This window comes from Mercenaria mercenaria, chromosome 12 (assembly GCF_021730395.1).
Source record: "Mercenaria mercenaria strain notata chromosome 12, MADL_Memer_1, whole genome shotgun sequence".
Classification (NCBI taxonomy): domain Eukaryota; kingdom Metazoa; phylum Mollusca; class Bivalvia; order Venerida; family Veneridae; genus Mercenaria; species Mercenaria mercenaria.
In genome coordinates, this window is record NC_069372.1 from 68,202,332 (window position 1) to 68,215,173 (window position 12,842).

At 36.2% G+C, this 12,842-nt stretch overlaps 1 protein-coding gene across 1 annotated transcript; it reads right to left on the reverse strand.

Annotated features, from left to right (window-relative positions):
* Window positions 1–1,200: 1,200 nt before the first annotated feature.
* LOC123535257 (3 beta-hydroxysteroid dehydrogenase/Delta 5-->4-isomerase type 1-like) lies at window positions 1,201–12,707 on the reverse strand. Its single transcript, XM_045317845.2, has 4 exons — window positions 11,352–12,707; window positions 7,784–7,948; window positions 6,456–6,653; window positions 1,201–3,943 (listed from the first exon to the last, which is right to left on the reverse strand). The coding sequence occupies exons 1-4, from the start codon at window positions 11,533–11,535 to the stop codon at window positions 3,363–3,365; spliced, it is 1,128 nt and encodes a 375-aa protein (XP_045173780.2). The 5' UTR covers window positions 11,536–12,707; the 3' UTR covers window positions 1,201–3,362.
* Between the last annotated feature and the right edge of the window lie 135 nt (window positions 12,708–12,842).

Consider the following 12,842-nt stretch of genomic DNA (forward strand, 5'->3'; position numbering starts at 1 on the left):
GGCATTGGAAAATATTATAATTACACTGTTGCCACAAGAAGAGGAAAATAAAATTCTCCGACCATACCATGACTTCCGTGACATATTCTGAAGTTCACGGACCAATACCACTGTAATCCTTCGACCTCCTCCTCCCCCATAACCAGCGAATCCTCTCTTTCATTGAAACGTCTTTGAATTTTCAAACACTAATAAAGAAATAATTTAAAGATTCATTACAAAGTGATGTAAAAGCCGCTGAGGACAAAGCTCTTCTTCTGACGTCTATCAACAAGGTTAACTACAACTATGGAGGCAAAACCTATTTCTACATTCTTGGAATGTACAACATTTTCAGAGTCCACATTAACCTTTATCATGCTGGACAAGATTGATTCTGCCTTTGCAACCAGCGTAGATCATGATCAGCCTGCGCATCCGTGCAGTCTGCTCAAGAACTCCACTGTTCGTCATTCAGTCAGTATCTTTTTGGTAAGCACCCAAATGGAAAGACGGACAAATTCATTATAGAAATTTAACAGGGCAACGGTTAATGCTTCCCAAAGTAGTGTTTGCCTTTTCAGTGACAACAGGCTGAATGAACTTTTCCAGCATTGTTTTCAGTAAAGTCCGCTACAGACGAGGAGACATACAAGTAGACTAAGGAGGACATCGTCAGTTAAAAATAACACATTCCACAATTCTGTACATTACTATTACTTCAGCGCACATTCAGTTACCGATGAAACATCCTTCTTGTTTGTGTGTCGTACACTTCAAATGTTTTTGAAAGCCTGCTAGATAATTGCCGTACACCTAAGTTTTCTCGTCTGTAGAGGCCTTAAAGAATGCAGCTCTTCAGTTGGATTTGGTACCGTAGGTTTCGGTATTGTTATATTTTCTGGCCCTTTTGGATCATGGAGTCTATTTATTAGATATGCAATAGAATTCCACTCAAGCCGGTGCTCGGGTACGTGAGAAGTGTTGCATTTTTCATTACCTCTCGTAAACAAACTTAATAAAACAGAGTCTGCTGTTATTCTGATTACATTACTCTGATTACATTATTCTGGTTACATTCTTTACTTCCAAAGGATCCTTTTACAGATTTTATTAACTACCGGTATCCAAATAGCAATCTTTAAGTACCGTATAGCGGTTGTAGAAAAAGTCTTCACACTCTTGGATTCAGTGTTGTTATATTTTCTGGTCCTTGGGGATCCTGGAATCCATTCAATAGATGTTTAATAGAATCCCGCTTAAGCCGGTGCTGGGGGTGGGGGAAGAGCTGTAACATTTTGGCAATTGTTAAAACAAAGAAATGCAGCATGTTTGTTTTCAACGAATCTTTAGAAAAACTATTTTCACTTCACTGTCTGGAAACCTTAATACCTTGGTGACATATTTAATCTTAATTAGCCCGAGTTTTTGTTGTTGTTGTGTGGAATTACTTTTTTCACAGACCAATTTTCAAAACTCCCTGGCAATTCATCAAATTTCCCTGACTTTTCAAATCCTGTGGCAACCCTGAGATAATGTATATCACAAACAGGAAGAGACTATTTCCTGCAGTGCTCCTTTGTTTTGTCACATAACAGATTACTTACACTACAACAACCACTTCTTATATTGGTCCTTTTAGTCACGGCTTTTACAGAAAACAAAAAATCATCAGTTAGAAAAGTATAATTTTATTACTATAACATTTCAAAAAGAGAACAGCCCACGCTTAAATGGTAAAATATGTGGACACAAGTTTGCTTCTAACTTTGCGGTTACCAAGACCCTAAATATTTAAATGATAGCGACAAAAATGTAAACATCTAAAACTAACCATATTTAACAGTGGCTGTCTATGTGAATTTGCTTGTAGCGCTCTCATTGTCCTTGGAACAGGTGTTTCTGTGTCACGACATAGTTGACCTTACGTTTATTTACTTTAAATGCCAGTTTTGATAGCATGATTTATAGCAAACACAAATGTCCGCAAAATATGAAAGAAACAAAATCATATAAATACATACTGCATCTTGTGTAACTAATACTTAATCAGCTTCTATCAAATAGTTATTTTTTCAAGGCATAGTATAATAGTACAACACAAAAATGAAACAAACGGCATTATTAGTTATATTCGTCGTTTCAGATATTGTTATGAAATTGCAACTGTTGCCCAAGTAAAGTCATTTGCAGCAAAAATATATGGATTATTATTTATTTTAAATGAATAGATATTAGTACAAAATGAAGAGCTTAATGGCGTCAAATAATAATTTTGCTGATCTAAAGTTGAAAAAAAAAATCTATTGATGCTTTAGGAACAATCATGTAGATACATTTATCTTCAAACAGCAAATTCAATTTATTAACAGAAACTTGATCTATAATATCACTGATATCTTGAAATAAAACAGGCGGCCTATCAAATCTTATCATTACCAATGGCTGCATAAAAGCAGTTTGTCAAACTTATTCAGTTCGGTTAAAATGACGTTTATTCACAACAATAGGTAACTGTTAGAGCTACCGTCTTTGTCCAAGTTATAATAAAAGATACAGAACTAGAATCCACTACCTAATTCTCTTGTTCTTACATTTATAAAGCTTATGTTTCTTCTATTTTACGCGGAATTATAAAACCCTTTTGTTGGCTAAACAAAAGAAGAAAGAAAAGAAAACAGTAATAAACTAAGATAACAAAAGGTCGACGCGCATATCGGTAAGAGTACATAATGACGTCATTTGCAATGAATATTTGCATATTTTTATGTTTCAATGAGCTAAACAATATTTTTTGTGGTTTATTATTCGATTGACCAAGGTTCATCGTTCAGATGCTTGGATATGTGTGTGATTCTAACTGTTAGACGAATTTCCCTAAAACGGTTCAAATAATGTAACATTTTCTCTCCGCAAATTATCATAATGATGTAGAATCTATTTATGCATACGAGATATAATCGTAACATACTTGATATTGTATTTTTTATGGGGATGTTGCTTCGTAATATTCCTTGTCATGTCAGTTTGCCAACTGAGTTCTTTTGTTTACATATTTTTCTTTTATTTTATCAATGTTTTAGTGTATATTTTAACCAAATGCGTACACAACTGTACAACTGTAGCGTACTGCCTGCACGGGACATGGCTACACCTACTGGATATTTTTTCGTTTTTATATAATTATGTCTAAACCGGAAGTGCTGTGTTTTGAGAATGTATTATGGTCTTCACATTATCGAGTTCGTTCAAATCAGTACCAGCAAAATGGAAGCAAAAAAAAAAGTTGATGATCTTCAAACAGCCAATTCGATTATTCAACTGAAATTGAAATATCACTTGATTTTTTTTCTTTTAGTTACCACAATGGCAGTATAATAAGACTAGTCTTTACAACGCGGTGGCAAATATGATTTGTAGTATTTGGCTGTTCTTGACTTTGATTCATCAAAACTGTACAAAGGCTTATAACCAAGTTTCTTGGTTGCTTTCTCGTATCTAAACAAATATATTCTCGTCAAAGACAAAAATTCAGCGATTCCAACAAAGAAATTTACTTTATACACTATTGAAATAACGCTTAGAAGAAAATATAGTATATAAAGCGGAAAGACCAAACACCATACAGGGATAGGTGGTCCGAATGGCTTCAGACCTATTTCTGTCATAATCTCTCCAAGAAATGCAAAAACACTAGATTTTGGAGAATCATCCACGATGAAATAACTATTTCCGGTTATGTCGTGCTCAACTTTGCCTTCATGGAGTTTGGTCTCTGCACAAACAAATCCCCATGCAACGTTACCAACGTAAACGTGTTCTGCAATGCCATTTTGACAATCTATGCGAACATAAGATCTCATTTTCTGTGCCAAAAACCCAGTAACAAGATACCCTGTAGATCTCCATTCTAATTCGCCGTACATCATAGCTGGTCGTAATGCAAGCGTCTGTAGAGTGTGACCTGTAATATAACATAAGTAATGTCTTGACGGGTTATACGGGGACATATAACCTGTTTTTCCAAAAGCACTAGATAAAGCACTGCGACTATAAAGTAAATGATTAATAAATTTGCGAACCGAGAGGCGTTCGCCATATTACTGCTGGTGTAAACTGAAAATTGCTGATCAAGATCAAGAAGAGTGTTCAATGAAATAACCCAGTGGTTTTCAACCAAAGTGATGAAAAAATTATACACAGGCCAGTATCTTGCGCTTGCTGACCAATAAAATGTCGAGAAAATGGTTTGGAAGATTTATACATGTTAATGTTTTCGTAGCATCAGTTATGTTGAAATTGAAGATTGCCTGCTTTACCAGTTACACGTTCCAACCGGTGCACCTATTTCAAATAATGCGATGTATTTATTGTCGTTTACATTTTATATAAACATACTAATATGCTTATTTCTTTCACATGTCACCCCTTTTCTGTTCTTATAGTTTACATGAAAAGACTATACTGAATCGAAATAAGCGTACTTTCCGATCTACTCAGTGAAGATACTGATACTTTCCTTACTAAGGCATCGATCCATTATTAGCTCACCGTCCGGCGTCCGTCCGTCCGTCCGTCGTCCGGCGTCCGTCCACACTTTCCTTTAAACAACATCTCCTAAACCACTTGGCCAATTTTGATGACACTTCACAGGGATGTTCCTTGGATGGTCGTCTTTAAAACTTGTTCAAAGAATTGAATTCCATACAGAACTCTGGTTGCCATGGAACCGAAAGAAAAAACTTTAAAAATCTTCTTGTCCAACACCACAGGTCATAGGGCTTTAATATTTGGCAGGTAGCATCATCTAGTATTCCTCTATCAAGATTGTTCAAATTATCCTCCTAGGGTCAAATATGGCCCCGCCCTTGGGGTCACATGGTTTACATTGACTTATATAGGGAAAACTTTGAAAATCTTCTTGTCCCAAACCACAAAGCGTAGAGCCTTGATATTTGGCATGTAACATTATCTAATGGTCCTCTATGAAGTTTGTTCAAATTATGCCCCTGGGGTAAAAATCCTTTTGTCTGAAACCACAAGATCTAGGTCTTTGATATTTGGCATGTAGCATTGCCTTGTGGTCCTCTATCAAGATTGTTCAAATTATTACCCTGGGATGAAAAGAGGCCATGCTCCGGGGGTCCCAAGTTTTACATAGACTTGAATAGGAAAAAACTTTAAAAATTTTCTTGTCTGAAACTGCAAGGCCTAGGATGAAAAGAGGCCCTGCCCAAGAGGCCCCAAGTTTTACATAGACTTATATAGGAAAATGTTTTTAAACATTTTCTTGTCTGAAAGTTCAAGGCTTAAGCCTTTGATATTTGGTATGTAGCATTGCTGAGTGGTTCTCTAACAAGATTGTTCAAATTATGCCCATGGGGTGAAAAGAGGCCCCGTCCCTGGGGTCACTTGTATGAGTTATATAGGAAAAATACTGACTTGAAAAATTATCTGATCATATTTCCTAGACTGTTTATTTTTAATTACCTGATGACCCCAAGTAATTAGGGGTCACTTGACGGTGACCTTGACCCACTGACCTATTTTTTGTTTTTTTAAGATACAGCCTTGCAATTTGGGTGACATATACAGTTTTGCACACCGATCTTAACAGCATAGAAATTTAGAACACGTCAATAACTTTCGATAAAGATTTCAATACTCATCTTTAATGTTCTTTGCCCTGAACTACTGACCTACTTTCTTGTTTTTGAAGCTACAGCAAAAAGATTTGGACCACATGTATAATGTTTGATACCGATTTCAATACTCATCTTGAATAGTCTTAATCGTGACCTACTGACCTACTTTTTCGTTTTTGAAGTTACAGTATAGAAATTTGGACCATCTGTATATTTTTATACAGATTTCAATACTCATCTTGAATAGTCTGAATCGTGACCTTCTGACCAACTTTCTTGTTTTTGAGAATAAGCATGGAAATTTCTACCACATGTAGAACTTTTGTTACAGATTTCAATATTCATCTTAAATATTATTAACCCTGACCTACTGACCTACTCTCTTGTTTTTGAAGCTACAGCAAAGATATTTGGACCACCTGTATAATTTTTTACAGATTTCAGTACTTATTTTGAAGAATCTTTACTATGACCTTCTCACCTATTTTTTTTTGTTTGTTTTTGAAGCATTAGCAAAGAAATTTGTTCAAGCAAGCAATTAAACTCAGGTGAGCGATATAGGGCCATCATGGTCCTCTTGTTTCACATAAATTGTGTAGAAAACCATTTGCCTCACCCGCCGGTGAAGCCACAACCTTTTGATGCATAGTTCAGTTCTGTACTTTACCATTTTGAATTGAAAAGCGTTCACGAAGGACTAAAGATGATGGACAATGTGGCTGATTTTCAGACGAAGAAAAAAGACGAAAACATATGAGATGTAATTATGGAAAGTTAGAGATGACTGGTAACATTTTGAGAATTATGGTATCAAATGAGTAAGTAGCTTACAATTTGCTTCTAGTACAAGTCTTTCGGCTTCAAGCTTTGTAGGTCCATATGCCTTGAACAGATGGTTGGTAACGTATTCCGTATTATCCTCTGTTCCATCATATATATTGTTTGCTCCGGTCACGACTTCTACCGTACTGCAGTATAACAGCCGTTTGACACCGTTCTTACGGCAAGCTACAATCACGTTCTTTGTGCCTTGAGACAAAGTAAAAACAGTTTCATAGAAAAATATATGTAGTTAAGGAAAAAACAGTTTTCCTTGGTAATATTAAAAGCTATTACCCAGAATTTTGTTAAGCAGGATTAATTAATCATGTTTAGCTTTTTTAACTTGCTTTTTGTTCGTGCAATTGCAGACGCATAAGCAAGATAAGAATCAGCTTATACTGTTGTTTCCTGTTTGCGCAACTGCTCTATGGTATACTAGTATATGACATTGTTTTAGTCTCAGTTATGTTGAATATTACATTACAAAATTGGGCCGCTAACTAACTTTTACGAATTTCGAACATTTGTTCCTTCAAAACTTATTTCTTGCAGAAGGTTTGAACTTTGTTTAAGGCCTCTGACCGCCCTTTCCGTCCATGAGAACTTGCTCTGTACTCATCTCGGTTAATATGCCTCACATATCAGCAGTTAAGTTTTAATCTTTTTAACTAATTAGGACAAGGAAAGCTATATACTGTCTCTGAAAGTTCACTGGATCATATAACGAGGATACAATGAATTTATAGAGATTGTCTGCATATAGCAGAATAATTAAATTCATAACAGTTACATTTCCCATATCCGGGATTCGCGAAGACAGGAGTTAACATTATAAATTATCATAGGTAGGTAGAATTTATACGAACAATTCCCCACCACGAAACACCTGAACAGTTACTGTGCCGAGAGTGGAGTTTCTGGCAGTGGTGGAAATCTTTCCTACTATATGATAATTTATAATACGACCTTGTATCGCGGATCTCACTGTTTCTGCCTCAAGTGTAAAACATCAAGAATTGTTAGTATTTATTTTTCTGATTTGGTAGTTAATGAATAAGGTTACAGTTCAAAAATAGACTGAAATATCTTTTCAGAATAATAGATATATACAATGTTTAGATACATTGAAAGAAATTATATGAATAAATAATTGGCTGCAAAATGTTTTGAGGAAAGTCATATGCCTTATACCAGTTTAACTAAATTTGAATAATAAACATTATCTGCTTTGTTGTTTCTTGCCTTTTGTCTGTTCCAGTCACAGGAAAATAGTAGGGACCATATGACGACTTTTCGGCTTTTAATGGTGATGAACCTTTTGACATTTGATCATTTACCTTCAACATTTATTTGGCGGCTCAGGTGTACTTTAGGTAGAAGTGACATATCAACTATACTAGCCAAGTGCATAACACAGGTGACGCCGACGCATGCTCTATGTACCAGGCCACTGTCAGTTACGCTTCCAACATACTGCTGCACCGGTATCCTTTCGACATGATCTAAAATAAGCACATCCCGATTAGCTCATTAGGTATAACATACACTTCCGGTCCTGAGAACGCTGTCTGTGTTAATTGACTGTAGTAGGGTAGATTATAAGGGTCCGTACGGCGATCGTAGCGCCCTGTGAACACTTTGAGGACATCGCACATTCTCCGAACGGTGTCCTTAATATTGTGCGGACATCGTACGTTGATCGAGTTCCCTTCGATAGTCGTGCGAGCATCGGCAAGCCTCGCAGTTTTTCAAATCCGCACGGACATCGTGCGATGCTCGTATGAGCTCTTCCGGGGCCCGTGCGGTTCTCGTACGGGGATCTCGCGAGCTGCTCCCGACTTCGAAAATCTCTACAAGCTCGTAGGGAACTCGGGAGCTCGGTGAAACATTTTCACCGAGTTCTCGAGTCCTCTACGAGCTCAAAAAATACGAGTTAACGATGTCCAAAATTCGACTGAAAACCTACTCGTACGGAGTTCGTAGCGTTCTTGTGACCAGGGTATTACTGAGATGTACAAAATAACAGGAAAAGTACGTTCCATTCACCGAAAGACTACCAACGACCCTGTCTTTGGGATTTGCTGTTTGGGTAAGGTGAGATGAATGTTAAACATTGATGGGTGAGGAAACATGGGTATATTTTGTATTTGTGAATTTTGCATTTCACCTAAGTTTCACACTGAGAGCTTTCATTCATATTTTGGCATGTATTACTACTATTATTGGCGTGCATGCTCTCTTTCTTATTCTCAGCTAATTTATTGGACTCTCCTGATTGTCTATATATCTTTTCAAAGTTTACACTTTCCTCAGGAGAAGTTACTTTTCTCTTTGTTGGTGAGGATCTACTCTTTTGTCTAGAACAGGGAGTTACTTTTTTCTGTATCTGGGCTGTTTCTTTTATATTTTTGGACCCATCTAACTTGTTTTGTTTCATATGTTTTACTCATATGACTACATCTCTTGTATAGCAATTTTTTGGCTAGAATTTAATTAGATTTTTGTAAACAGTCCACAGTCTATGTTTTCGGACATCACACTGCTTTCGGATACGTCTATGTCATGTATTATTAGCACGATTTTTCCATGGTTTTGAACTACTACTTCTTTCTGTTTACTTTTCTGTTTGTAAACAGTTCACAGTCTATGTTTTCGGACATCTCACTGCTTTCGGATACGTCTATGTGATGTATTATTAGCACGATTTTTCCATGGTTGTGTAATTTGAACTACTACTTCTTTCTGTTTACTTTTCTGTTTGTCTGCATGTTAAATGTTCTTTAGCAGCTTAAGTCCAACCTGTCGTGAAGATGAAGTTTTTTGCAAGATTTCTTTATGCAATGGAATAACCGGAACTCGTCATCTTTTTTTCATTATTGTATTTTTAGGAACTGGTAGGCAGTTCCTTAAGCACCTTTGACATTTGTCGCCTGGCAGAGAATGTTTGTTTTCCTTTTACTCTGCCCTCTGCAAAGGCATTAAGTACACACGTGTGTGGTTCGTACATTAGGTATTTTTGCATATTTTCACACATACATATTTGAGTTTTACACATTGTGCCTTTGTTAGCTTTGTTTGTGTGTAAGGATATCACCTCGTGGGGATTACTTATATTTACCCTGTCGTGTGACATTGGGACATATAGGGGATAAAAAAGTAAGGAGCCGGTTTAAACTATATAGATATCCATATTTACACAGTTACGGGGCTTAAGTTTATAGGGTCTCCGGTCTTGGAATATGGCTTTAACTTTTGAATATATATCGTTGATTTTAAATGTACAAAATTATGATTTAACATGATTAAATAAGATATATCTGTATGCTTTTTATTACGAATTAAACTACTACTAAATGTTAAATAACATTCCGTTATAATGAACGAGTTTGCATTAAGTATGTATTTTACATGTCGTTAAAGCTACAGTCACACATACGGATATGTCCGTGCGTTGAGGTACGGTGCGGATGGGATTGGTCTGTGGAGGGATAAGTACGGAGCAGTACGTGTTAGTACGGGAAAAATGGTGAGAAACGGGGAACAAACAAAACAATACAGGACGCGAGATAGGTACGGGGTACTACGTTGAATTACGTCTTACTGCGCCTGGCAACTTGCCCAGCGCGTGGACGGGTCTGCGGTGAACTACGTTGAACTACGCTTAAGTACGGGCAGCCTCGGATAACTACGTTCAGCTACGGCAAGGTACGTTTCAGTACGGATAACTACGTTTGAGTACATTTAACTACGGATAAAACGGATAAATAAGTTTCAACCAAGTTGGACTTAAGTCACGCTCAAATGGCTATGGATCGCTCAAACTTTTGTGAATGTTCAAAAGTTGAAGAAACTTGCAAGTTTGGGATAAGTCTTGAATACGTTTTGAAGTGTTGGTACGGATTGATACGGATTACTACTTTGAGGTACGGCTCAGGTACGGATCGATACGGATTACTACGTTTCTATCCGTGGCTAGACGTAGCTATCCGTGCCGTATGTGTGACTGGGGTATTACGGGTTGTACACAAAAGATAAGCGTTTTTTTTTTTTTACTTTTATTATACGCTATTATTAATTAGATACCATTTAAAAATGACCCAGGTCAAGGTAGTTAAATGTCTGTCTGTCTGTCTGTCTGTCTGTATATCGGTCAATGTTATCGCTTATCGTATTATATAAGAACAAAAATGACAATGGGGCAGACTGAATTTAACGGTATGTGTTAGATAACGATAAAGACTTATTGTCATTTTCGTACATGCGCACGCAACGAATAGCAGTCTACTAACATTGAAGGGAACAATAGTAACTATTACAGACCTATGCTGTTACATTAAAATCTTACAATTTCTAAAGTATCTTTAAAATATAAAACTTCTATTAATATCCTGTAGTACATAACAATATTCATAATACTGAGTGAGGAGGTCTGTGCTCTTTATCAGGTTTTATTTAGTGGTAAATGAGAATAACGAAAAACAGCATCCACAAATCTTTGTTTTGCTTATTAAATTGGCATAAATTACAAATTACGGTTTGATTTTGTTTACTTGAGCGATGTGTCTCCAAGTACAGATTAGCGACCTTCGTGTAAGTTGTAACTTTGTCTAACAGAACAAGGGATGTCTATCAGTGAGGTGATAGAGAGGACAGTGATGTAAGTTGAACCCCTAAAGACTCGCCCGTTTCACAAAGACACCTGTATCTTAACCACTCTACATTTTGGCTCCCTAAAAGGTGATTATAACATTAATATTTTATCAAGGTTGTTGTCAATATAATTGTGTCGGAAACAATATCAATAAAAGCGTATGCGCAGCGAACATCTACACGTGAAATATATTAATGCAACTGACAATCAACTTGTAATTTACTCAAAAAATGATCTGATCTAAAATATCTTACCAAGGTTGTTTTGATATGGAATAACATCTAGCACTCGGATTTCGGTCACGTGCTCAGCACGTTCTTGAAGTAATCCAACCACATGTTGTCCTAAAAATCCGGATCCTCCTGTGACCAGAACTACACAACCTTTAGAGGAGCCCATATGTATTGCTGTGTATATGTTGCCGCTACATATATACATATCAATTAAAATTAAATACCAACGTGGAGTTTGCTCTTATACTGATTGTCGTATCAATTAAACAAAATATCACTCCCTAAGTTAAGATACATGAAACCATATTGATTTAGGTACTGATATGTTATCGAGCATATGTCTAAAACTTACATAATGTCTTTTCAGCTTGAAGATAAGGTTTTGATTTATTACTACATATGTATTTTGATATCTAGGATTTGGGATAACATGTTTTTTTCTACTGTTTTTAAAGAAAGTATGTTTTAGATACATTTTATCGAAGTTCTGTGTAAACTCTAGCTTAAGTGGTGTATGTGTATAGGAGAGGGTGGCAGAGGTAGATAAGTTATATTCTCTGTGTTGAAAAAAAAGGTGTAAAATTTAAGGATAGAGTGTCCTTTTTTGTGATATACCTATAATTTATATAGTCTTTCTCTCTGTCTGTTCTGGGGGCTTTATCTCACTCTATCCCTCTAGTTAGTGGCTGCGTTTGCTATCTGTAAGGCGCCTTTGAACGTGTTTATCATAAAAAGGGCGCTATATAAACCTGGTATAATAATGATGATAATAATGCTCTAGAGTCATAATCTAAAGCATATACTGTTCATGAGAAAACTGCGTGTAATTCCTTAAATTATATATTTCTTATTTCTTCTGATATGCCGTTTTTAATCAAATGCGCACTCGTAAGCGATTCGCATTTCACATTTTTCCTCACTGATTGATATCAAAAGAATTTAATATACCTCATGGGTGGCTGTCCGTTTATTTCACTTAAACCACGATGTCCAAGAGCTTGATAAATCTAATCTTTGGATGTGTTCAGTGTTCATCAGTGTCACGATTTCTTTAATTTGCGTATGATCCTGACTGAAAATTTGTACATACATATATTTTTATTATAATATATGGAAGGCAATTTATTTGTCGGTCTCCAATTTAGTTCGAAAATAGGTTGTCTTGAACAAGAAAAGGTTGTAGACAAACAGGTAACGGAGGTTCTTCTTTGGCAAAGTGTGTCGTGTTTTAATCACAGAATTCAGTCGATATGAGTTATTTCACTAAAATTCATTTTACCCGATTTTATCGGAGGATCGAGGTGAACTTAAGCTACTTCAGGATTTTCATCGTCCTTTCACTCTTATCCTCAGTCATTTTAATACAGTTGCAACAAACAATAAAAGATAAAAAGATATATGTAAGATCTCAAATAATGGGACTTTTCTCGATTCTTTGACGGCAAAAGACTTCTACATGTATATTTCATAGCAAGTTTAGATCAAAGACTTTTGCTGTTCTCCTATACGTTC

Coding starts and splice junctions, on each gene's coding strand:
- LOC123535257 (XM_045317845.2), bottom strand. CDS start 11,535: ATGTATATATGTAGCGGCAACATATACACAGCAATACATATGGGCTCC. Junction 7,949..11,351: donor TCCATATCAAAACAACCTTG/GTAAGATATTTT, acceptor TGCTTATTTTAG/ATCATGTCGAAAGGATACCG. Junction 3,944..6,455: donor ACTTGTACTAGAAGCAAATT/GTAAGCTACTTA, acceptor GTTATATTACAG/GTCACACTCTACAGACGCTT.